This window comes from Micropterus salmoides, unplaced genomic scaffold (assembly GCF_014851395.1).
Source record: "Micropterus salmoides isolate LMB-PRFRI ecotype aquatic unplaced genomic scaffold, ASM1485139v1 Ms_hic_scaffold_16, whole genome shotgun sequence".
NCBI classification, from domain to species: Eukaryota; Metazoa; Chordata; class Actinopteri; order Centrarchiformes; family Centrarchidae; genus Micropterus; species Micropterus salmoides.
In genome coordinates, this window is record NW_024040707.1 from 1366230 (window position 1) to 1394127 (window position 27898).

The 27898-nt window shown below is 41.7% G+C and overlaps 1 protein-coding gene across 3 annotated transcripts; it reads right to left on the bottom strand.

Moving 5' to 3' along the window:
• Positions 1-27894, bottom strand: irak1 (interleukin-1 receptor-associated kinase 1). 3 transcript variants are annotated; one of them, XM_038722647.1, is made up of 15 exons: positions 27551-27894; positions 23920-24087; positions 23685-23819; positions 21752-21831; positions 21467-21643; positions 21200-21264; positions 20842-20953; positions 12175-12296; positions 11788-12001; positions 10419-10487; positions 10246-10333; positions 6431-6525; positions 4492-5143; positions 3021-3119; positions 1-880 (listed from the first exon to the last, which is right to left on the bottom strand). In XM_038722647.1, exons 1-15 carry the CDS (start codon positions 27660-27662, stop codon positions 801-803), a joined length of 2268 nt encoding a protein of 755 aa, XP_038578575.1. In that variant the 5' UTR covers positions 27663-27894; the 3' UTR covers positions 1-800. The 3 variants fall into 3 exon arrangements, with proteins under 3 accessions (XP_038578575.1, XP_038578574.1, XP_038578576.1); XM_038722646.1 differs by having other exon boundaries at positions 21752-21834; XM_038722648.1 differs by lacking the exon at positions 3021-3119 and having other exon boundaries at positions 21752-21834.
• Positions 27895-27898: the final 4 nt, after the last annotated feature.

Genomic DNA, 27898 nt, shown 5'->3' on the forward strand with positions numbered 1-27898 from the left:
TCATTTTAATATTTTTTAATGAAATGAGAATACTGATTATTCCCTCTGATATCATATTGCAATATCAGTCAAAGTACTTTCAATTAGCTAATACACACACACACATATATATATATATATATATATATATATATATATATTCTGAGTACCTCATTTGTTCTGCAGTGTGTCATATTGTTATAACCAGTTTACAAATCTGAAAAACCAATAAATATCAAAGTCAACATTAATCAGCTGGACTGAGAGTCCCAAAGCAAACAGGACAAACTCAGTTACATTCAAATATTATATATTTCAGCATTTTATGACAAAGAATTACTAATAATTAAAAGTGTTTCTGTCTGAATTTTAAAAATCAGTAAACAGACATGAGTAAATTGTCCAAGGTAGCTAACGAGGCTGTTTCCTGTCTGTCTGTCGGCGTGATGTCGTCGTCATACCTTCATGGTAATCTCTGCTGATGTTATGTCTTTGGTTGATTTGTAAAGCCTGATATGTGAATATGTTGTTAATTTCAGTGTAGAGAGATGTGTTTCAGTGCTGCTTCACGTGCAAACTCAACGGCAGTTCACATCGACGTAGAGACGACATGGCTGCTGTGTATTTCAAGACTGAACCAGGAAGGAGCGGGCCTCAGACTGGAAAACAGTTAACGGATTCAACTAATGTCTGTGAAGCTGCGGCCCTAGCGGGGTTTGAGGCCGACAGTTAACAAAACAGCCCACAGCTCTGAGATGGGTGGCCTTTGGTCCTTCAGAACCAGATGGCAGCGATTTGTGTCAAGTCATTGAAAGAAAGCATCAGTCGTGTTCAGCAGGAAGATAATCCAGCTCGTCGCTCTCCTCCGGTCCTCTGGACTCAGCAGAACTCCTCCCTCTGTCTGAGGAAACATGAAAAATGAAATGAGAAAATGTGAGGCGAGATGAGGGCTGCATACAGGAATATTTTTGCCTTTTATAGAGAGGCTAAGTTCGTCCCTTCCACCACATGGGAGTTTATTTCCAAATAAATATGTTCAGAACAGCGATAGACGACTAAAGCCTCGACTATACCCTGGAGCGCATGAGCACACGGACAGCTGGGGACGCCACAGACGCAGACTACTTCTGTTCCACAATTGCTTATTAGATCGGTTTGTGCCCTGGTAGCGTAGTCGGTCATAAAAAACGGGAGGCACGCGGACGTCGACACAGAACCTACACGTACCCCCTCAGATGACAATGTTTTCGTCACACGGCCCCTCGCGGGCCCTCGCGTACGTGGAAAGTGTAATCCTTGCTAAATGTTTAAATCCTATTTGATTTGTGCCCTGAATTACACACAAGATGTTTGTCAGTTTAAGAAGAAGGTAAGAAAGTCACAGTTTATCGTAAAACTGTTGAAGATGAAAATACGAAATTACAAAAGATCACAAAACTTAAGCTAACATCACCAAAGCTAACATCATTGAAACTGAAGCTAACGTCACCGAAGCGAACGTCACCAAAACTGATGCTAATGTCACCAAAGCTAATTTCACCGAAACAGAAGCTAATGGTACTGAAGCTAATGTACACTGAAGCTAACATAACCGCAGCAAACGTCACTGAAACTAACATCACTGAAGCTAACGCACTGAAGCAAACGTCATTGAAGCTAACGTCATTGAAGCTAACGTCATTGAAGCTAACGTCATTGAAGCTAACGTCATTGAAGCTAAGGTCACTGAAGCTAAGGTCACTGAAGCTAATGTACTCTGAAACTAACGGTACTGAAGCTAACATAACCGCAGCAAACGTCACTGAAACTAACATCACTGAAGCTAACGCACTGAAGCAAACATCATTAAAGCTAACGTCACTGAAGCTAACGTCATTGAAGCTAAGGTCACTGAAGCTAACGTCATTGAAGCTAACGTCACTGAAGCTAATGTACTCTGAAACTAACGGTACTGAAGCTAACATAACCGCAGCAAACGTCACTGAAACTAACATCACTGAAGCTAACGCACTGAAGCAAACATCATTAAAGCTAACGTCACTGAAGCTAACGTCACTGAAGCTAAAGTCATTGAAGCTAACGTCACTGAAGCTAACGTCATTGAAGCTAACGTCACTGAAGCTAATGTTTATTCAATGAAAAAAGGGTTTAGAGGAAAATATGTCCTTAAAGTAAAGCATTGCAAGAAGCTTCATTATAAAGAGCTTAAGTTCATCCTCCTCTGCCCCATTGGACGTTATTTTAGAAACAATATGTACAGTAGTCAACAGCGAGACACGACTAATATAGTTGATCCCGTTTGAATTGTGCCCTGAATTACACACGTTTGTTAGTTTAAAATAAATTTAAGTCAAGAAAGTCGCAGTTTGTTGTAAAAGTGTAAAGTAACATTTAGTTCTGTGTGAAAACGCTCAGTGAACTCTCTCTCACTATCTCTCGTCTCTCACAATATACATCATCAACATGTTAGCGCTATAATGCTAAGCTAACATTTATTGCTTGCTTGCTACTAGCTATGTTCCATGCACAGATGTGTCTCATCTGCTGTGTTTAATCCAACGACTTCTGGTCCTTTCATCGCATCTTCTACTCACAGTAGTATTGATGAAAGGACGTTGCAGTGACGTTAGCTGCAGTGACGTTAGCTTACATTAGCTGCAGCAATGTTAGCTTTTCAGTGACGTTAGCTTCAGTCACAGAGAAACAGTTATGATGTCACATACAAGACTTTTGGGTTTGTAGTCTTTGTAATAAAGTATTTTCAGTCTTACAACAAACTCCTACTTTCTTGACTAAACTAACATCATGTGTGTACAAACAGGATCAAACAATAGTCGTCTCTCGCCGGAAGGAGCGGGGATTAGGTTCTATATTATCATCATCTTCTGATATATTCTTAAATGTTCTCATTTTGAATAAATAAAAAAATAAAGCTAGACTACAAGAAAAACTCACGAGGCAAGATAAAATACGACATGATAACACGAAGAGATGTATTAAGATACATTCAAATCTAGGAATTAAGATGTTGTTTTCTTTACAGAGTTCGTCAGACGACAGCAGCTCTGGAGTCTGAATCCTTCCCTCCTCGTACAGAGCTTTCTTCTCCAGGAAACGCTGCTTACTGGGGTTCACGTGGACTGAACACACAGGAAATGGAAATGTATTAGTTTTTACATTAATTTCATCTTCCTTGCCTCTGTCGCCTAGTGCTGCTCTTGGTGGGAAATGTTGGGTTTCTGTAAATAACATCACAGAGTACGGTCTAGACCTTTAAAAAAACCTTAAAAAGCACTGAGATAACTTGTTGAATTGAATCTAGGGATGCACCACAATGAAAATTCTTGTCCAAAGCCAAAACCGAATATAATGGAAAATATTGCCGGAACACCGAACAAGGTTTTTATAGAACCCCCCCCCCGCCATTCATTTTGCCAATTCCCCCCCCCCCACTGCATAAATTAAATAGTCAAAATGTGCTTTTTCTGCTGTCACCTGTGCATCCTCGCGCTAAATCCATCCATTCCGAAGGGATTTTATAAATAATGTATGTGGTTCTCGTACGGCGTAACATGAAGACTTCCCAGCCTCTCTGCAGGCAGGACTCTCATACTACAACACTTGTCTTTGTAAAGAGACACACTGACAGGATAAAGTCTCTAACCTGCCTTTCAGCTCGCTCTGGGCCGCCTCACTTACCATAAAGGCTGGAATACGTGTGCACTCCAAATGTAGGCGCGGCTAGCTTAATCTCCTTCTCACAGACGAATGACAGAAACACTCAAAGCGCTTCTTTTCTAAGAAGTCAGCCACAGATGGAGCGGATGTGCTGGACAGTTCAGCAAAACAGCGTCTCCAAACAGCTCGGACTCTTTAAAATGCTTCCACACTGCCGACTTCTTGGCAACGTGATTGTTTGGTAAAGTTTATTCGATCTTTTGACTCATTAGGCCGAACACAGAAAGTTATGTTTTGGCTATTTTCGGCCGATTAATTTCAGTTGCCAACATTCAGTGCATCCCTAATTTCCTCCACTTCATATCTATAAATATAATTTTTTTATAGAGTCCATGAGGTCAAATCTCAGAAGAAAACAGCTCAGTGAGATTTTCCAAAACGAACACGTTTTCTTTTAAAACGTCTGTACCATAAAGATCCTTTCTGATTCTTATTTTATTATTTCCAGCAAATTCTGTTGGACGAAGTTGAAATAATCTTTCAGTCTAATTAATTAACTTGAGAAGATTTTGAGACATAACAGTTTGTTCTTAGTTATTTATATTGACCTGAGTCGACCGGACTCCATATTACTTCTTTTATCGCCACTTTATACTTCGGCGTCAAACCTACGCCGCAACCTGACGCGCTTCTTCTCTGCAGTTACACCGCCAAAACGCAAACTGTGCTGTTGCCGGCAGCTTCACATTATTTCATACCGACTTCTGAGAATTCACAGTAATTCAGTTTCCACGACATGAACTCATCTGGTCCTTTAAAGAGCTGTTGATGTACCTGAGGGTCCCGGGGACACTGAACGCAGGGACCCCACAGAGAGGCATTGTGGGACACCATAGGGCCCTGCTGTGGTCTGCCCTCTGGTGTCTGGTCCTGTAGGGGCCCCTGTGAGGACCCTAGCCCCTGACCTGTCACTGGTGCTGCTGGGCTGGGGAGGGAAGTTGTACTGGTCCTCAGTAGGGACAGAAGGCTGGCTGGACTGGGACCCCCCCGGAGCAGCTGAGCTGTGATTCTGGTCTCTGGTTGGTGCGGACGGACAACTGGTCCCGTTAGATCTGACTTGGGCGCGAGGGTCATACTGGGAGAAACCTCGACTCTCATCGGTTTCACACGGACCAGCGAACGAGGAGGAGGAAGAGGAGGGGGGGAAGGAAGAGGAGGGTGGGAAGGAAGAGGAGGGGGGGAAGGAAGAGGCGGAGTGTAGCGGGTTAGGAGGGGTGAGGGCGCAGAAAGAAGAGGAGGAGGAGGACGAGGAGAACTGAGAGGACTGGGGGAGCTGATAGGTGTCTTCCAGTGGTCCCAGTTTGGACAGCTGTTGGGACAGAGCTCCCACACTGGAGTCCAGGGGGGGAGGGGGTCTGGGTAGGGGGGAGGAGGAGGAGCTGGTCTTCCTCACGATGTTGTGGATGTCCTTAAGTCTGTCGAACACCTGAGAGGAGAACATTGACATGAGGAACAGAAGAGGACCCGAAAAGGAACCCTGAGGAACACCACATAAAAAGACCAACAGTGCAGCCAGCGGCCCCTGGAGGCCACACAGGTCATTACAGCCACAATCTGACGATTCATCTGTTCAAATAAAAGCATTTCAATTTGAGATTCTGTGTACATGGAGTACTACGAAACCTTAATTTATATTTTTATGTTTTACATAATCATAATTGTACAATTTATATTAGCAAAGCGCTGCTACGACCGTGAAATTAAAAGTTAACTTTAGGCCATTTCCGAGTTAGTTTTATTTACAATCATGTACACACAAACATTTTAAATCCTCCCTCTAGTGCAGAGCAGTCAGAACGAGCAAATAATGCTAATGATTATTTTTTAATAGTTGACTAATCTGCTGGTTATTGTGTCGTCGATTAATCAATTTGTTTAGTCTATTAAATGGGGACAAATGTTGATCGGTGTTTCTCAAAGCCTGAGGTGATGTCCTCAAATGTTTTGTTTTGTTCACAACCCAAATATATTCAGTTTACTGTTACAGGAGAGGAAAGAAATCTTGGTTTTCTTAAAAATTACTAAAAACGATGAATCGATAATCAAAATAGATGCCAATTAATTTATTAGTTGACAACTAATTGATTAATCAACTAACTGTTGCTGCTCTAGCCTTCAGTATTCTTTTCAGTATCATTGACCCGCAGCTCCAGACCAACAGGTTTAGACGTACGGATGTCGTTTTTTTCCTTTTTGAACTTTATTAACAACACGTTAATATTACAAATGTTTTATGTCTTAAAAATGTCAAAATATGCAATTAAAAAATCTGATTATATTTTACCTTTATCAGTATTTGAGAGAGATGCTGAAAGAAAAAGCCCTGCCATTGAAATCTAACTCTGAGAAGTTTTCATCCAGACGTAACAGTTAATGAATGAAATCTTTACCACTGTATCACTACTATTGATAAAGTTCATGCTACAGACAGCAACAGGGCCTAACGTTAGCTCATTAACGTTAAGTTAACGACTGTGTAAAGATATTAAAACGTTAACATTAAAACTACTATTTGCTGACGCTTCATTAGGCAATAACCAGTCCTGTTAACTCTCTCTCTACATGGCTCTGGGTATAACATAGTCCCTGCTCCACCCCTGGTCGCTACAACACACATATCTGTGATGGCGGCGGCCATCTTTAAATACAGCCTGTGTTGTTGGACAGGCAGAGGACGTCTGCGTACAGGAAAACTTTAAAGAGTCTCTCTGACCTCGGTCATGGGCGGCCTCTTCTTCCTCTTCTTGTCCAGACACTTTACGGCCAGAGCCACCATCTCCATACAGCCAGCTGGCTCTGCGGCGCCCCCTAAAGGCACAACATGAACACAGCAGCTGAAGGTAACAGGCAGGAAACATCATGAGGAGGAAAACACACTGAGGGTACATTCCTCGCTCGAACCAAGCAGGAAGCTTCCGGTCTGCGATCTTATGTGAACGCAGAAGTCCCTGAAACCTGCATTCTATCGAACGGCCAGCAGGGGGCGACTCTTCAGGTTGCAAAAAGAAGTCCGGCTCCATTAGAAATAATGTTAAAATGTTTCTACTTGTCAGCTGATTTATTCCCTCAGTAAACACTTTCCTGATGAGTTTATGGTCTCAGTCGCTAGTTTCAAGTCTTCTTCAACACAGCATGATGTTCATTTAGTAAATTATGGTCCCATTTATTTTAAAATAGACCACAAAGCAGAGTAAGTTTCAGGGCGGGATTATCTACGATTGACAAGTCGTTACCATGGCAACCTGTCAATCAGTATAGAGTGACGCGTACCCTCGGCACTGTGTAAATTTAACCAGCGCCGTTGAAAAAGCTCATTAGGAGTCAGCTGTTCACTTTCTCTGGTGAGCACATTTAGTTTTAAGACTGTTGTTCTCTAGACAAACTTATCAGCCTGTTAAAATGACAGTTAACGTGAGTTACAGACGCACCTCGCTAAGCAAGCTAGCTAGCTCCGCACACGCCGTTAGCTCCGCCATCTCGTCCAAATATGGTCACGTCCGGTGAAAAAAGTGAGTCCTCCCCTCACATTTCTGTAAATATCTGATTCTGTTTTCATGTGACGACACTGAAGAAACGATCCTTTGCTCCAGTGTAAAGTAGTGAGTGTGCCACGCCCCGAATACGCAGCTGGCCAATCACAGCGCAGTATAGGACTCTTTCTAACTGAAGTCCAACACTTTCACTTTCTCCACTGACTCTGATGCAGAAAGAGTCGTTTTCTTGCTTTTCTAGCTGTATTTTTCAAAGATCTGGTCAAACGCTGTTCCTGGGTCACTTGTAATAGTTACAGCAGCTACCCAGAGAGGCTGAAAGGAGAAGGACGATTTATTCTCTTTCCAAAACCTGAAATAAATCCAGAAACATGTCGGCTGTGGATTGTTCCTAATGTTTTGTTAGTTAGCTAACGCTGGCTAACTTCCTGCTGAATGTAACGTAATAAAGTCCTGCTGTTCTGCTTTTTAATGACTGTAACAATGAACAGAGGCCGACCAGCTGTACAGGAACACTGTTGATCGTTGATATCGTTGTCTTTTGTCTCAGTGGTCGGGGGATGCGGTGGTTCACTTGTACTCTGTGATCAGTAGGATTTAGCTTCTATCTTTCATTTTTTTATTGTCTGTTTGAGTCTGAGAGCCTGAATCCAACCTTCAAATGCACAATGCAACTGCAAAACTGTCTGCTTCTTTCTAAGAATGCTTTTTCCAACAAATTTGACAATATTTCTCCAGAGTAACAGACAGCAGCAGCGCCGACAGTTTGTCAGACTTAGCAACAGTAGCTAACGGAGGCGGGGCTTAGCGAAGTGTCAAATGGCCCGAAAGAGTCATTATTTTGCGTGGCCACCATTATTTTCCAGCGCTGCCTGAACCCTCTTGGACATGGAGTTCAGCAGAGCTTCACAGGTCGCCACTGGAGTCCTCTTCCACTCCTCCATGACGACATCACGGCGCTGGTGGATGTTAGAGACCTTGCGCTCCTCCACCTTCCGTTTGAGGAGCCCCACAGATGCTCAGTAGGATTCAGGTCTGGAGACATGCTGGGTCAGTCCGTCACCTTTACCCTCAGCTTCTTTAGCGAGGCAGCGGTCGTCTTGGAGGTGTGTTTGGGGTTGTTATCGTGTTGGAACGCTGCCCTGCGGCCCGGTCTCTGAAGGGAGGGTATCCTGCTTCAGTATGTCACAGTAGATGTTGGCATTCATGGTTCCCTCAATGAACTGACATTTTCCCTCAGGGGTGTCCTCACTGTTGTTGCCAGCGGTTTAGACATTAACGGCTGTGTGATGTGTTATTTTGAGGGGACAGCAGATTTACACTATTATACAAGCTGTACGCTCACTACTTTACACTGTTATACAAGCTGCACGCTCACTACTTTACACTTTTATACGAGCTGTACGCTCACTACTTTACACTGTTATACAAGCTGCACGCTCACTACTTTACACTGTTATACAAGCTGCACGCTCACTACTTTACACTGTTATACAAGCTGCACGCTCACTACTTTACACTGTTATACAAGCTGCACGCTCACTACTTTACACTGTTATACAAGCTGCACGCTCACTACTTTACACTGTTATACAAGCTGCACGCTCACTACTTTACACTGTTATACAAACTGCACGCTCACTACTTTACACTGTTATACAAACTGCACGCTCACTACTTTACACTGTTATACAAACTGCACGCTCACTACTTTACACTGTTATACAAACTGCACGCTCACTACTTTACACTGTTATACAAGCTGTACGTTCACTACTTTACACTGTTATACAAGCTGCACGCTCACTACTTTACACTGTTATACAAGCTGCACGCTCACTACTTTACACTGTTATACAAGCTGCACTCTCACTGCTTTACACTGTTATACAAGCTGCACGCTCACTGCTTTACACTGTTATACAAGCTGCACGCTCACTACTTTACACTGTTATACAAACTGTACGCTCACTACTTTACACTGTTATACAAGCTGCACGCTCACTACTTTACACTGTTATACAAGCTGCACGCTCGCTACTTTACACTGCTATACAAGCTGCACGCTCACTACTTTACACTGTTATACAAGCTGCACGCTCGCTACTTTACGCTGTTATACAAACTGTACGCTCACTACTTTACACTGTTATACAAGCTGCACGCTCACTACTTTACACTGTTATACAAGCTGCACGCTCGCTACTTTACACTGCTATACAAGCTGCACGCTCGCTACTTTACACTGTTCTACAAGCTGCACGCTCGCTACTTTACGCTGTTATACAAGCTGTACGCTCGCTACTTTACACTGTTCTACAAGCTGTACGCTCGCTACTTTACACTGTTCTACAAGCTGTACGCTCGCTACTTTACACTGTTCTACAAGCTGCACGCTCGCTACTTTACACTGTTCTACAAGCTGCGCGCTCACTACTTTACGCTGTTATACAAGCTGCACGCTCGCTACTTTACACTGTTCTACAAGCTGCACGCTCACTACTTTACGCTGTTATACAAGCTGTACGCTCACTACTTTACACTGTTATACAAGCTGCACACTCGCTACTTTACACTGTTATACAAGCTGCACGCTCGCTACTTTACACTGTTATACAAGCTGCACGCTCGCTACTTTACGCTGTTATACAAGCTGTACGCTCACTACTTTACACTTTATACAAGCTGCACGCTCACTACTTTACACTGTTATACAAGCTGCACGCTCGCTACTTTACACTGTTCTACAAGCTGCACGCTCACTACTTTACACTGTTCTACAAGCTGCACGCTCGCTACTTTACGCTGTTATACAAGCTGTACGCTCGCTACTTTACACTGTTCTACAAGCTGCACGCTCACTACTTTACACTGTTCTACAAGCTGTACGCTCACTACTTTACACTGGAGCAAAGAGTCATTTCTTCAGTGTCGTCACATGAAAAGATAGAATAAGATATTTACATAGATCTGAGGGGTGGACTGCCTTTGTGAGATGCTGTGTATATAATTAATATCTAACTTATAAGAGACTGACCTGTGATGAGCCGGTGGTCCAGCTGTCTCCTCCAGGACGCTGCAGACGAACCAGCCGGACTGTCCTCCACCTCCTCCACCAGATCTTTCTACACAACCAGAACCACATCACTGAGTCACATCGCAGGAACATTTAAAGAGCACCCTGGTCCACCTGTGTGTGTTTGTTCCTACCAGGTATCTCTCTCCTGACTTCCTGTCTTTCTCCAGAGCTCGACGACCAGTCAGGACCTCCAACAGCACCTGCAACACACACACACAGTTAAACGTCCAGTTGATCGATTGGATCGAAACTATAACGAGATTTGATGACATCCTCTTCACTGTGTTGTTTCAGGATTGAGCTGAAGGTTTTATTGATGATTGATGTTACTGAAACGTCCAGCAGCTGCTTTTGCACAACTGAAATAAACCTTAATGTTTTTATTTCCTGGAACAAACTTGCAGCTGGCTTTGATTTCAGACTCTTCAGTCTTATTTCTCATTTATTTATTTAAGGACTAATTAATCAACATTTTCTGTAAATCTGCCAGTGTTAGCCAGCAGGCTAATTTTCAACTGTAGTCCATTGGCAAGATGTTATACTAGGTCTTTTTCTCATTGAACTTGCCGACTGATCTTCAGTGAACCGACAGACTACATTGCCCATCAGCCCCTCCTGCGGTGTCTCACCACCTGAGCCGGATCTACCATACTGGCAATCTGGGCACGTGCCCAGGGGCCCTTGGGCAGAGAGGGGCCCTCTGTGATGGCGGTTGTTTACAAAAAATGAAGTCTCATGATTGTCTGGCCAGGTAATGATTGGACGCAGGCCACAACGCACTGTGCTGATTGGCTACTGTAAAGGTGGGCGGGCCTAGAGCAGGTGGATTACACCGTACTGATTCAAGATCAGTTTTTGTACGAACAAGTTGAGATTAAAACGGTGGGATTGATTTGTAACCGATCCACCGTCAGATAGCTGCATCTGCGAGTGTAACGTTAGTGTTTGTGGAAATGGAAGCGGCAGCAAACGAAAGCCGAGCGGAGCTGCTGAGAGAAAGAAAACAATAGATAAGGAAGAGAAAGAAGCGGCTGCAATAAAAAATGAAGAGGAGGATGCGAGCTTGCGAGCGTTAGCTTGGAAGCACCGCCTACTCTACCAGCTATGCTCAGCCTCAGTAAGTTAACGTTAGCTAACTTTAGGAAAGAAACGGAGGTCGAGGTCACTCCACCTCAAGCTCATCGGCAGTGGCAGGTACCATCATCAGCCTTTCAGAACCTGGCGGCTAGCCGTCCGGCATCACGGAGAGAATCGTCACTATTCGCTGCATCATCGTTGCGCCCGACAGAGGCCAGCAACAGGAAGTTTTATATTTTATAGTTTTCACACGTTATTTCATCACTAAATCCACTTCTGAGAGGTTCTGAGGTGAAATCAGCTGTGTAGATTTTAAATATTGACAGTTTTACGAGATGGTGGAACAAAAATGTGCTTGAAAGTTTTTGGAGTTGAGGAGCTCCGCAAGTGGCGGCGGGGGAAGCCTGCGCCGGCCTTGCTTACCACTCCGAAGCTGTAGACGTCCACGCCGGTCCCCAGCTCTCCGTTCCTCACGTACTCATCGGGCAGGTACGCCAGCGTTCCTCTGACCGTCGCAGTCTTTCCGATCGACGCCGTCTGAGCCGCCGTGCGTCCGGACGAGCCGCAAGCCGCAAACCGAGCCAGACCGAAGTCCGCCAGCTTCGCCACCAGGTGGCGGTCCAACAGGATGTTTGAACTGCAGACACACACGGAGACAAGAGACCTTCATATTCAGACCGGAAGCTCTTAGACTCAACACGCCGCACATTACAGACATGACAGTCATGTGACTACAGCTGTTCATGTTCCCAGCTGAGGTACCCGTCTGTCACATGACTGCTACCTGCTGTGATGTCATGTGACGCTGACCTCTTGACGTCTCCATGGATGAGCGGCGCGTGTCCGTCGGGGGGGATGTGGAGGAACTGCAGAGCTGTTGATGCTCCTTCAACAACAGAGACTCTCTGAGGCCAGGAGAGCGACACACACTCCTGAAAACACACACACACAACGTAACACATTACATACTGTGTGTTACATAGTGTGTTACATAGTGTGTGTTACATAGTGTGTTACATAGTGTGTGTTACATAGTGTGTTACATAGTGTGTTACATAGTGTGTGTTATATAGTGTGTATATTGTGTGTGTTATATAGTGTGTATATTGTGTGTGTTATATAGTGTGTTACATAGTGTGTTACATAGTGTGTATATAGTGTGTGTTACATAGTGTGTATATAGTGTGTTACATAGTGTGTATACAGTGTGTGTTACATAGTGTGTTACATAGTGTGTATATAGTGTGTGTTACATAGTGTTACATAGTGTGTATATAGTGTGTGTTACATAGTGTGTATATAGTGTGTGTTACATAGTGTGTATATAGTGTGTGTTACATAGTGTGTATATAGTGTGTGTTACATAGTGTGTTACATAGTGTGTGTTACATAGTGTGTTACATAGTGTGTATATAGTGTGTTACATAGTGTGTATATAGTGTGTGTTACATAGTGTGTATATAGTGTGTGTTACATAGTGTGTATATAGTGTGTGTTACATAGTGTGTATATAGTGTGTTACATAGTGTGTATACAGTGTGTGTTACATAGTGTGTTACATAGTGTGTATATAGTGTGTGTTACATAGTGTGTATATAGTGTGTGTTACATAGTGTGTATATAGTGTGTGTTACATAGTGTGTATATAGTGTGTATATAGTGTGTGTTACATAGTGTGTATATAGTGTGTGTTACATAGTGTGTATATAGTGTGTGTTACATAGTGTGTATATAGTGTGTGTTACATAGTGTGTATATAGTGTGTTACATAGTGTGTATATAGTGTGTTACATAGTGTGTATATAGTGTGTTACATAGTGTGTATATACTGTGTTACATAGTGTGTATATAGTGTGTTAAATAGTGTGTATATAGTGTGTTACATAGTGTGTATATAGTGTGTTACATAGTGTGTATATAGTGTGTTACATAGTGTGTATACAGTGTGTGTTACATAGTGTGTTACATAGTGTGTATATAGTGTGTGTTACATAGTGTGTATATAGTGTGTGTTACATAGTGTGTATATACTGTGTGTTACATAGTGTGTATATAGTGTGTGTTACATAGTGTGTATATAGTGTGTGTTACATAGTGTGTATATAGTGTGTGTTACATAGTGTGTGTTACATAGTGTGTATATAGTGTGTGTTACATAGTGTGTATGTACTGTGTGTTACATAGTGTGTATATAGTGTGTGTTACATAGTGTGTGTTACATAGTGTGTATATAGTGTGTGTTACATAGTGTGTATGTACTGTGTGTTACATAGTGTGTATATAGTGTGTGTGTGTGTGTTACATAGTGTGTGTTACATAGTGTGTGTTACATAGTGTGTATATAGTGTGTGTTACATAGTGTGTATATAGTGTGTGTTACATAGTGTGTGTTACATAGTGTGTATATAGTGTGTGTTACATAGTGTGTATATTGTGTGTGTTACATAGTGTGTATATTGTGTGTGTGTGTGTGTTACATAGTGTGTATATAGTGTGTGTTACATAGTGTGTATATTGTGTGTGTTACATAGTGTGTATATTGTGTGTGTGTGTGTGTGTGTTACATAGTGTGTATATAGTGTGTGTTACATAGTGTGTATATTGTGTGTGTTACATAGTGTGTATATTGTGTGTGTGTGTGTGTGTGTGTTACATAGTGTGTATATAGTGTGTGTTACATAGTGTGTATATAGTGTGTACGTGTGTGTGTTACATAGTGTGTATGTGTGTGTGTTACATAGTGTGTATATAGTGTGTGTTACATAGTGTGTATATTGTGTGTATGTGTGTGTGTTACATAGTGTGTATATAGTGTGTGTTACATAGTGTGTATATTGTGTGTGTTACATAGTGTGTATATTGTGTGTGTGTGTGTTACATAGTGTGTATATAGTGTGTACGTGTGTGTGTTACATAGTGTGTACGTGTGTGTGTTACGTTGTGTGTATATAGTGTGTATTACATAGTGTGTGTTACATAGTGTGTATATAGTGTGTGTTACATAGTGTGTATATAGTGTGTGTTACATAGTGTGTATATAGTGTGTGTTACATAGTGTGTATATAGTGTGTGTTATATAGTGTGTATATTGTGTGTATGTGTGTGTGTTACATAGTGTGTGTTACATAGTGTGTATATTGTGTGTGTGTGTTACATAGTGTGTATATAGTGTGTACGTGTGTGTGTTACATAGTGTGTACGTGTGTGTGTTACGTTGTGTGTATATAGTGTGTATTACATAGTGTGTGTTACATAGTGTGTATATAGTGTGTGTTACATAGTGTGTATATAGTGTGTGTTACATAGTGTGTATATAGTGTGTGTTATATAGTGTGTATATTGTGTGTATGTGTGTGTGTTACATAGTGTGTGTTACATAGTGTGTATATAGTGTGTGTTACATAGTGTGTATATAGTGTGTGTTACATAGTGTGTATATTGTGTGTGTTACATAGTGTGTATATTGTGTGTGTGTTACATAGTGTGTATATAGTGTGTGTTACATAGTGTGTATATAGTGTGTACGTGTGTGTGTTACATAGTGTGTATGTGTGTGTGTTACGTTGTGTGTATATAGTGTGTATTACATAGTGTGTGTTACATAGTGTTTATATAGTGTGTGTTACATAGTGTGTATATAGTGTGTGTTACATAGTGTGTATATAGTGTGTGTTACATAGTGTGTATATAGTGTGTGTTACATAGTGTGTATATTGTGTGTGTGTGTGTGTGTTACATAGTGTGTATATAGTGTGTGTTACATAGTGTGTATATTGTGTGTGTTACATAGTGTGTATATTGTGTGTGTGTGTGTGTTACATAGTGTGTATATAGTGTGTGTTACATAGTGTGTATATAGTGTGTGTTACATAGTGTGTATATAGTGTGTACGTGTGTGTGTTACATAGTGTGTATGTGTGTGTGTTACATAGTGTGTATATAGTGTGTGTTACATAGTGTGTATATTGTGTGTGTTACATAGTGTGTATATTGTGTGTGTGTGTTACATAGTGTGTATATAGTGTGTGTTACATAGTGTGTATATAGTGTGTACGTGTGTGTGTGTTACATAGTGTGTATGTGTGTGTGTTACGTTGTGTGTATATAGTGTGTATTACATAGTGTGTGTTATATAGTGTGTATATAGTGTGTGTTACATAGTGTGTATATTGTGTGTGTGTGTGTGTGTTACATAGTGTGTATATAGTGTGTGTATGTGTGTGTGTTACATAGTGTGTATATAGTGTGTGTTACATAGTGTGTATATAGTGTGTTACATAGTGTGTATATAGTGTGTACGTGTGTGTGTGTTACATAGTGTGTATGTGTGTGTGTTACGTTGTGTGTATATAGTGTGTATTACATAGTGTGTGTTATATAGTGTGTATATAGTGTGTGTTACATAGTGTGTATATTGTGTGTGTGTGTGTGTGTTACATAGTGTGTATATAGTGTGTGTTACATAGTGTGTATATAGTGTGTGTTACATAGTGTGTATATAGTGTGTATGTGTGTGTGTTACATAGTGTGTATATAGTGTGTGTTACATAGTGTGTATATAGTGTGTGTATGTGTGTGTTACATAGTGTGTATATAGTGTGTGTTACATAGTGTGTATAATGTGTGTTATATAGTGTGTATATAGTGTGTGTTACATAGTGTGTATATAGTGTGTGTATGTGTGTGTGTTACATAGTGTGTATATAGTGTGTGTTACATAGTGTGTATATAGTGTGTGTTACATAGTGTGTATATAGTGTGTGTGTGTGTGTGTGTTACATAGTGTGTATATAGTGTGTGTTACATAGTGTGTATATAGTGTGTTACATAGTGTGTATATAGTGTGTATGTGTGTGTGTTACATAGTGTGTATATTGTGTGTGTTACATAGTGTGTATATTGTGTGTGTTACATAGTGTGTATATAGTGTGTATTACATAGTGTGTATATAGTGTGTATGTGTGTGTGTTACATAGTGTGTATATTGTGTGTGTTACATAGTGTGTATATTGTGTGTGTTACATAGTGTGTATATAGTGTGTGTGTGTGTGTGTTACATAGTGTGTATATAGTGTGTATGTGTGTGTGTTACATAGTGTGTATATTGTGTGTGTTACATAGTGTGTATATTGTGTGTGTTACATAGTGTGTATATTGTGTGTGTGTGTGTGTGTGTGTGTTACATAGTGTGTATATAGTGTGTATGTGTGTGTGTTACATAGTGTGTATATAGTGTGTATATAGTGTGTATGTGTGTGTTACATAGTGTGTATATTGTGTGTGTTACATAGTGTGTATATTGTGTGTGTGTGTGTTACATAGTGTGTATATAGTGTGTATATAGTGTGTATGTGTGTGTTACATAGTGTGTATATAGTGTGTATTACATAGTGTGTATATAGTGTGTATGTGTGTGTGTTACATAGTGTGTATATAGTGTGTGTTACATAGTGTGTATATAGTGTGTGTTACATAGTGTGTATATAGTGTGTGTTATATAGTGTGTATATAGTGTGTGTTACATAGTGTGTATATAGTGTGTGTATGTGTGTGTGTTACATAGTGTGTATATAGTGTGTGTTACATAGTGTGTATATAGTGTGTGTGTGTTACATAGTGTGTATATAGTGTGTGTTACATAGTGTGTATATAGTGTGTTACATAGTGTGTATATAGTGTGTATGTGTGTGTGTTACATAGTGTGTATATAGTGTGTATATAGTGTGTATGTGTGTGTGTTACATAGTGTGTATATAGTGTGTATTACATAGTGTGTATATAGTGTGTGTGTGTGTTACATAGTGTGTATATAGTGTGTATTACATAGTGTGTATATAGTGTGTATGTGTGTGTGTTACATAGTGTGTATATAGTGTGTATTACATAGTGTGTATATAGTGTGTATTACATAGTGTGTATATTGTGTGTATTACATAGTGTGTATATTGTGTGTGTGTGTGTGTGTTACATAGTGTGTATATAGTGTGTATGTGTGTGTGTTACTTAGTGTGTATATAGTGTGTATATAGTGTGTATGTGTGTGTGTTACATAGTGTGTATATTGTGTGTGTTACATAGTGTGTATATTGTGTGTGTGTGTGTGTTACATAGTGTGTATATAGTGTGTATGTGTGTGTGTTACATAGTGTGTATATAGTGTGTATATAGTGTGTATGTGTGTGTTACATAGTGTGTATATAGTGTGTATTACATAGTGTGTATATAGTGTGTATGTGTGTGTGTTACATAGTGTGTATATAGTGTGTATTACATAGTGTGTATATAGTGTGTATGTGTGTGTGTTACATAGTGTGTATATAGTGTGTATTACATAGTGTGTATATAGTGTGTATGTGTGTGTGTTACATAGTGTGTATATAGTGTGTGTATGTGTGTGTGTTACATAGTGTGTATATAGTGTGTGTTACATAGTGTGTATATAGTGTGTGTTACATAGTGTGTATATAGTGTGTGTGTGTGTGTTACATAGTGTGTATATTGTGTGTGTTACATAGTGTGTATATAGTGTGTTACATAGTGTGTATATAGTGTGTATTACATAGTGTGTATATAGTGTGTATGTGTGTGTGTTACATAGTGTGTATATTGTGTGTGTTACATAGTGTGTATATTGTGTGTGTTACATAGTGTGTATATAGTGTGTGTGTGTGTGTTACATAGTGTGTATATAGTGTGTATGTGTGTGTGTTACATAGTGTGTATATTGTGTGTGTGTGTGTGTGTGTTACATAGTGTGTATATAGTGTGTATGTGTGTGTGTTACATAGTGTGTATATAGTGTGTATGTGTGTGTGTTACATAGTGTGTATATTGTGTGTGTTACATAGTGTGTATATTGTGTGTGTTACATAGTGTGTATATTGTGTGTGTGTGTGTGTGTGTTACATAGTGTGTATATAGTGTGTATGTGTGTGTGTTACATAGTGTGTATATAGTGTGTATGTGTGTGTGTTACATAGTGTGTATATAGTGTGTATATAGTGTGTATGTGTGTGTGTTACATAGTGTGTATATAGTGTGTATTACATAGTGTGTATATAGTGTGTATGTGTGTGTGTTACATAGTGTGTATATAGTGTGTATTACATAGTGTGTATATAGTGTGTATGTGTGTGTGTTACATAGTGTGTATATAGTGTGTATTACATAGTGTGTATATAGTGTGTATTACATAGTGTGTATATTGTGTGTATTACATAGTGTGTATATTGTGTGTATTACATAGTGTGTATATTGTGTGTGTGTGTGTGTGTTACATAGTGTGTATATAGTGTGTATGTGTGTGTGTTACTTAGTGTGTATATAGTGTGTATATAGTGTGTATGTGTGTGTGTTACATAGTGTGTATATTGTGTGTGTTACATAGTGTGTATATTGTGTGTGTGTGTGTGTGTTACATAGTGTGTATATAGTGTGTATGTGTGTGTGTTACATAGTGTGTATATAGTGTGTATATAGTGTGTATGTGTGTGTGTTACATAGTGTGTATATAGTGTGTATTACATAGTGTGTATATAGTGTGTATGTGTGTGTGTTACATAGTGTGTATATAGTGTGTATTACATAGTGTGTATATAGTGTGTATGTGTGTGTGTTACATAGTGTGTATATAGTGTGTGTATGTGTGTGTGTTACATAGTGTGTATATAGTGTGTGTTACATAGTGTGTATATAGTGTGTGTTACATAGTGTGTATATAGTGTGTGTGTGTGTGTGTTACATAGTGTGTATATAGTGTGTGTTACATAGTGTGTATATAGTGTGTTACATAGTGTGTATATAGTGTGTATGTGTGTGTGTTACATAGTGTGTATATTGTGTGTGTGTGTGTGTGTTACATAGTGTGTATATAGTGTGTATGTGTGTGTGTTACATAGTGTGTATATAGTGTGTATATAGTGTGTATGTGTGTGTGTTACATAGTGTGTATATTGTGTGTGTTACATAGTGTGTATATTGTGTGTGTTACATAGTGTGTATATTGTGTGTGTGTGTGTGTGTTACATAGTGTGTATATAGTGTGTATGTGTGTGTTACATAGTGTGTATATAGTGTGTATGTGTGTGTGTTACATAGTGTGTATATAGTGTGTATATAGTGTGTATGTGTGTGTGTTACATAGTGTGTATATAGTGTGTATTACATAGTGTGTATATAGTGTGTATGTGTGTGTGTTACATAGTGTGTATATAGTGTGTATTACATAGTGTGTATATAGTGTGTATGTGTGTGTGTTACATAGTGTGTATATAGTGTGTATTACATAGTGTGTATATAGTGTGTATTACATAGTGTGTATATTGTGTGTATTACATAGTGTGTATATAGTGTGTATGTGTGTGTGTTACATAGTGTGTATATAGTGTGTATTACATAGTGTGTATATAGTGTGTATTACATAGTGTGTATATAGTGTGTATGTGTGTGTGTTACATAGTGTGTATATAGTGTGTATTACATAGTGTGTATATAGTGTGTATTACATAGTGTGTGTTATATAGTGTGTATATAGTGTGTGTTACATAGTGTGTATATAGTGTGTGTTACATAGTGTGTATATAGTGTGTGTGTGTATATAGTGTGTGTGTGTGTGTGTTACATAGTGTGTATATAGTGTGTGTTACATAGTGTGTATATAGTGTGTGTTACATAGTGTGTATATAGTGTGTGTTATATAGTGTGTATATAGTGTGTGTTACATAGTGTGTATATAGTGTGTGTTATATAGTGTGTATATAGTGTGTGTTACATAGTGTGTATATAGTGTGTGTTATATAGTGTGTATATAGTGTGTGTTACATAGTGTGTATATAGTGTGTGTTATATAGTGTGTATATAGTGTGTGTTACATAGTGTGTATATAGTGTGTGTTACATAGTGTGTATATAGTGTGTGTTACATAGTGTGTATATAGTGTGTGTTACATAGTGTGTATATAGTGTGTATGTGTGTGTGTTACATAGTGTGTATATTGTGTGTGTGTGTGTGTGTGTGTGTTACATAGTGTGTATATAGTGTGTATATTGTGTGTGTTACATAGTGTGTATATTGTGTGTGTGTGTGTGCGTGTGTTACATAGTGTGTATATTGTGTGTATATAGTGTGTGTTACATAGTGTGTATATACTGTGTATTACATAGTGTGTATATAGTGTGTATTACATAGTGTGTATATAGTGTGTATTACATAGTGTGTATATAGTGTGTATGTGTGTGTGTTACATAGTGTGTATATAGTGTGTATATAGTGTGTATTACATAGTGTGTATATTGTGTGTATTACATAGTGTGTATATTGTGTGTGTTACATAGTGTGTATATACTGTGTGTTACATAGTGTGTATATAGTGTGTATTACATAGTGTGTGTGTATATAGTGTGTGTGTGTGTGTGTTACATAGTGTGTATATAGTGTGTATTACATAGTGTGTATATAGTGTGTATGTGTGTGTGTTACGTTGTGCAGCCGGTCCTCCAGTGAGCGGTTCTCCATGTAGCTGTAGATGAGACACACTGATCCTCGTCCTTCACTGATTCCCAGCAGGTCCACGATGTTCGGGTGTCTGAACCTGAAGAGAAACACGAGGTCAGATCTGCTGCGAGTCACACGTTCGCGTTCGTGTCTGCGGCGAATGAACGTGAAGACGAAAATATAAAGTGCATTGATGTTTAGTGACCACGAAGTGACGGACAGGTTCCCTCACAGCTGTGTTACTTTACAGTTCAGTGACTTTGATCTGTTGCTGATCGGTGATCAGTTTATTATTGCTGTAAGTTGTTTTCGCTCGCAGACGGACGGAATCACCAGAACTCACTTTGTCAGTTTGTCCACTTCAGTCTGAAAGCTCTCCTCCAGCAGAGTCCAGTCCAGCAGGCAGTCCTGCAACACAAACAACAACACTGACCAATCACAGCCCACTTCCTGTCAGGGACAGCAATTGACGAGCCTGGTAATTAATTTGCTCTGTGAGGTCGTCAGTCGACCAATAGAAACACTGCTGCTGTTTACAGTCTGATCGCTCTGATCAATACTAATTTATTGATTTCCTGCATCGGTCATGTCTGTGCTGTGATTGGCTGACCTGTTTGAGTCTCTTGACAGCACAGTCCGTGTTCCTCAGAGACGCTCTGTACACGACGCCAAACCCCCCCTCCCCCACCTGCAGGGAGGGGGAGAACCCCTCCGTCCCAGCATGCACCTCTTCATACGACCAGCGCATCACCCTGCTGCTGCTGCTGCACGCCACCGCCAGGGGGGGCTGAGGGACGACATCATCGTTGTTATTAATATAATATTCATTATATATTATTAATATCATGCAGTGTGTGTGTGTGTGTGTGTGTGTGTGTGTGTGTGTGTGTGTTACCTGGGGGGGACGGTGGTTGTCAGACCGCAGACTGGACGGGGGCGGGGTGGGTCTGGGAAGTGGTCTTCCTCCTCCTTTATCTACTGAACAAAGAGCACAAGATGAAGAGCAGATCCACACACACTGCTGGGACAAGGTTTTAGAACGTCGCCATGTTTGTAGTTCTTCTGTAAATATAAGTAGTTCAAGTCCAGTGAAAAAACTTAACTGGAACCAAAGTAAGCAGCAAACTGCCAAAGTTAAAAACTTTATGTCACCAAATCAGACCTTTTCTGATCTAAAATGAACAATTGAATAAAGGAGTTTTGTTCATTATTTCACTGTAGGATCAACCGATGACCAGCTGCTCCTTCTGCCTTCATTAATATTATATAATATATTGTACAGTACAATTAAAGCTTCTGAGTAAACCGGCTGATCCAACGTGTTTACTGTAGAAATGTGTTTTATTTCCTTCCACCGCTGCAGAGAAGCAGCTCTGACCGTAGAATGTCTGGAATAATTATCTTTTATTTTAAAATGTATTCTCCACATGCTGGTTCGTCCAGACTATTAATAATCAGTTATAAATAAAAAGTAACGTTCAGATTTGAGGGTTCAGAATCAGTAATCCACGTCGTGTTTCCAGTTTAACCACAAACGACACACATCTGGACTTCCTGCGTTCGCAGAGCGAACACACTCGTTCCTTCATCGGGTCCACAGAGACCTGCAGAGAGTCTGTGCATCTGGCTTCTCCAAATACAGCAGGTTAACACATTCAGTTTTAACCTCTTACCATTCCTGTAAAATTCACCTAAAACACCGATCCAAGGCACGCAAAGTAAACTGAATGTGGACCCGGGTTCAATCCCCACTGTGACACGTCCACCAACGTGTCCCTGAGCAAGACACTCAACCCCTCGTTGCTCCAGAGGCGTGCGACCTCTGACATGCATAGCAAACGCTTTGGATAAAAGCGTCAGCTAAATGTAAAAAAGTAAATGTAATGTGGTTCTTGAACCATTTGGTTTTGGGCTTCTCAGAAATAAAACGCAGGTTCTAACCAAATTTTGCTGACTTGTTCAGATTTTGTTGATTTGTTCGGTTGTCCTTGATGTTTGTGTCAGTTTTAACCGTGTTTATTGTTGATGCACGAACGGGACACACAGGGCGTTTACCGTATTGTCTATTCCGTTCTCTGTCTGACTTCCTGCCTGGTTCATCTGCTCTGTGCTGCTTCACGCGCCTTCCGTCAAAAATAGACTTGCAGTGAATATTGAACTTTAGTTAAACTAAAAAAATAAAAATCGAATCATAATCGCAATATCTGTTTCAGCCTGTGTTGAAGGCTTCGTTTTAGCTCTGGAGTGATACATCTTGTCTCTAAATGATCTTTGTTGGGAGCTGCACATGCTCAGTTCCTAGTTAAGGACTACTAGCCAATCAGAAGCAGAGAAGGGCGGGTCAGCGAGAAGCCGGTAAACAGCTTGGGTTCAGCCGTACTGGAGCGAGAGTTTCAGAGCGGTGAGTTATTAATCTGTATCCATAAAGTTTTAACTGAGCTCTGTCTCTACATCACAGGAACAACTTTATGTCCACTGACTGCCTGGAGGGTAGCTAGTGTTTGGAAGGGAGAGGAGAGCTGTGTGCTGCAGCTCGCTGTTTCTGAGGGCGTGTCGGAGTAGCCGCTTGGCGAGCGTTATCTGAGGCGCATTTAGCTTTCATCCCTGTGACGTCACAAAGCGGCTGGACTACAAACGAGCTTGTTTTCAGTTCAGAACAGAGTTTTCTGTGGGAGATGGGAACTCCCTTTGGGCTTTTTCACTCTGCAAACCTGTTACATGCACAAAAAAGGATATAACTCAATAAAGGAGAGGGAAAAAGCCAAAAAGCAGAATCCCACCTCTTTAATAATATTTGATCACAGCTCTGATACTATATAGTGTGTTACCTGTTGTGCTCAGTTTGCAGGTGCTCAGTGTGGGCGGGGCCTCAGATTGTTTGGGGGGAGGGTCGAACTGGGGGAGAGAGGGCTGAGGAGGGGGACGAGGAGGAGGACAGGAGGAAGGCTTCAGGCTGGACGCCCCTGCAGAGAGAGAGAGACAGAGATTCAGTGTTCAGATGTCCTGCAGTGTTTGACCTCCGACCCCACGGGGTCAGACGTCATCAGCGGTCAGTGAACTCACAGTCCATGATGATGTCACGGGGGCGGAGTAGATCCAGACGCTCCAAGAGGTCGATCAGCTGCCTGACACGGCCGTTCCTATTCAGCCATTGGGTCATCACCCAGTCGGTCCGCCTCTCCCTCCTCTCAGCCAATCGTACGGCGGTCTGATCACCGAGGACTTCTGACGCTACGAGAGAGACAGGGAGAGACTGAGAGGTCAGTTTTAAAACAAGGAAAACAAAATAAAGCTACAGAAAAGAAACCAGAGCTCATCGAGCAGCTCTTCAGACTCCTGCAGGACTGGAAACACCTCAACACCTGAGACGGTCACCCGGTCTGAGATCACAGGCCGAGCCAACGGTTTTCACGTCCTCCAGGTCCAGCGAGGAGGTGAGCGAGAGCTGGAACAGTGAAGCCAACCAAAGCCTGCATGGAGGGCTTCATGTGGGCCCAAAAATGACATCACGACCCTGCGACATCCCGTCACACATGAGAGGTGTAACCGTGTTGTCTAGTTAAGAAGCTCTCGTATAGATGGGCTGATGAAACAGATCCGAGTCAGACAAACACACTGAACAACAAGACTTTGTGTTGGTGCAGCCATGCAGCTACCAGGGTTATGGTGTTTCTGCTGTACGTCATTAAAAGGTGCCGTAGACAGTGAACTGTATTTATCTTGGCATCATTGAATAAAAGACTTCAGTACTGACAGACCGTGAGCTTAAATCTCCATTGCTTCCATCTTCATGTGTAAATGTTACGCAAGCAAAAGACCCCAGAAAACGGGCGAATGCCAACAAGCGCTACGTGTGAGGTAACATCTGGGATCTTTATTGTTTACGCCCCCAAACTTTACATAAACCAGCCCAAGTTCCAGAGAAGCGTTCAAAAGGTGGAGGTTGTTCAGTGTCTCACAGAAAGTATTTTTACGGTTCTGAAGGAAAGGGAAATGGACAGATAGCTTTACTTGTTGTTAACGCTACAGTAACTGCTAGCTGCTGCTAACGATAGCTGCTGCTAACGATAGCTGCTGTTATCAGCTGGCTCTGAACCAGCGGTCCAAAGCTTCTGTACTAATGTAAGAAGTGTAAACACAGCAAACTTCCAGTCCGGGCAGAATCAGCAACAGGACGGCTAGCTGCACGGCTAACTGGGTGGCTAGCCGCAGCTGCTGTTAGCAGCAAAAGTAACTGGTAACACACAAACTCAAAGTCACCAAAAGTGGAGGCAGAGCAGCCGGAGGACATCAGAGGGGAAACAGGACAATAACTTCTCATCAACTCTGATCCAGTTTCAGTAAAACCAGAGAGGTGTCTAACAGGACAGCAGCGAGGCATCGAGTGCTGTTCCTAACGGCTCGTACGACCTCTTCCTGTCTCGTGAGATGCCTTCAAAATGCCCTGTAACAGCCGGTTATGTAGGCAGCGTCAATGCTGCCTATTACCCATAAAACAATGCGACCGCGGCAGCTTACAAAAACTGGACAAGATGGCGGACAAACAAGCCGAATTTGTATATATATATATATATATAAAAATATACGTTTATAAAGTTTCCTCGCTTTGATTATTGAAAAGTTAGCAAGAACTAAACAAAGAACCATCATATCAGCCGGCGGCTGTAACCATTTGGATAGTTAGCTGATTCTAAGGCTAGCATCTCTCTTCTGGCTGTCAGAAGAGAGATGCTAGCCTTAGCCAAGACGGCGTGCTGACATCACACGTTGCCATAAGTGCTGCCCTAGAAGGCTGTTCGAAACCAAAGTTAACAGAGATGCCTTTGCTTGAAAGTGATGCCTTCTGAGGCAGCTGCCTTTCGTTTCAAACACAGCCCTAGTTTTGCATGATAGGCCTTAATTCAGTGCGGTGTAGCTAGGCCCCGCCCCTCCGCTTGTGCTCGGGGAAGTTGGCCAATCAGACACAAGTTGAGGGAGGGGGCTTAAAGACACAGGAGCTAAAACAGAAGGAGGGTATAAAGAGGAGCTGAAGCAGCGGACAGGACGAGAACTGTTATGTGTTTTTTAAAAGAGATCCAGCTTTTCCACATTTTATAACTTCTCTACAATGTTTTAATGTTGGATGTTCATGTTAAACATGACCAGAACTTCAAGAAATTAATTTTAAAAGAAATCCCTGTGAGCAAAAACCTCAGAATTCCTCCTGTTCAGAACGCTCTGTTTTGAACTACGTTTTCTACCAACGGCTCCGCTCCACCTAAGGGCCCGTGTCCACCAAAGCTTCTTCTGACGGCAGCGTCTTTTTTCAATTCATCGCAATGGGAGGGCCGCGAGCTGATAAAAACGGCAGCAGAGTGACGAGCGCTGAGTGTTTTTTTCCAGTCGCCGAGATTTGAAAAATGTTCAACTTTGGGAAAAACGCCGCGCTCGTCACTGTCACTTTTTACCTAGCTGTCCAATCACAGTAGAGGAGGGGCGGGACAAACAACACACCGTGGCGGTAACTATCCTGCAACCGGACTTCGTCAAACCTCTGCTCTTGGGACCAAATGGCGCTACTCGCCGAGATGTTTCCTCGCTCACAAAATCACATGAACCCACATACGGCGAGTCCGTCCTCGTTCTCTACCTGCTTCAGCCTTCTCTTCATGCAGAGCGAGGACGCTCTACGAGCCCTATACGAGCCAGACGGAGCCGGTGTTCCATATATGGGCATGTGCTCCCATAGCAACGGCTCAGTCTGCCTGTTCCGCCCAGCAACAACAGCCTGGTAACATTCTTCAGGTCTTGGCCAATCAGAAGACAGTGGGCTTTGAGGGTTGGGGGTGGGGGGGCTTAAAGAGACAGGAGCTTCTACAGCTTGTTTCAGACAGAGGCTGAAATGAAGGCCAACAGGAAGAACCAGTTTAAGATAAGAAGTGTTTTTTTTTAACTTTGAATCATGCAAAGCTGCCATACAGGAGTCACAGGACTACAATATAGGTCTAGGAAAGCAGTTTAATGGGTCTCCTTTAACATTAAAGCATGAAATCATTTTCTAGTAGAAACCCTGAATACAAGTATGATCCTGGACATGAGGATTCTACGGCCCCTTTAAACTTAAAGTCTTATGTTGATCACTTGCAGTAGACCCTGGTTCCAACAGGAAGTAGCCATGTACTATAGGACCAAACCTGGCTTCACTGCTCTCCAGAAACTATACTGTCTATGGGGTCCAGCAAAACCTGACCGCTACCAACGGTCTCCTGTATCCTGAGCTCACCAACGAGGCCGGTCTCTGAGCTGGTCTGTGTTTCTCGCGGTTTGTAGGACGCAGCCTGCGGTGCTGCGGGCTGCGGGTTTCCCCGGGAAACATGTGAGCATCTCTGAAAAAGTGAGATCTGTAGAGCCAGATCAGAGCCAGATCCTCCTGATCGGTCTAATGGGTCCAGTGTTTACCTCAGCGACTGTGGAACAATCCTGGACTCTTTCCTGCCCCCCTCCAGGGAAGCTGTGACACCTTCATGTACCTGAAATCCAGCTGAACTGGTCCAGATCAGGTACGGCCCCCCAACACCATATGACCCCCACATTTTATACACAACATATTTAAAGTGTTATGAACCGGGACCTTTAAAGTTCACTACACAGACAGACCCCACCCCAGCTCCCTGTTAGCTGATAGCCGACCGTGTTAGTTCTGGTTCGGACTCACCGAAGCGGGTCCAGTCCAGGTCTGACAGTCCGTCCATGACCCTGTTGAACTCCCAGAGGACGGGGGCGGGCAGGCTGTGGAGGAACTGTCCTCTCGGGTCTCCTGCCGACATGTTTGTGGAAACTAAACTGACTGAAGTTCCTCTGAAGCTAACAGGCTAACAGCTAACAGCGACCGGCCGCGGAGGGAGGGGGGGGGCGTTCACACCGGGACCGGGATCCCTCCGTCACACCAGAACAGTCCGGAACAAACTTGTTAGAAACTTTAAAAACTTTGTAAAACTCAGAAGTTCGGCTCCCCCGCTGCTTCCGTCCTCTGCGTCATCAAGCTCACTGCAATAAGAGCCGC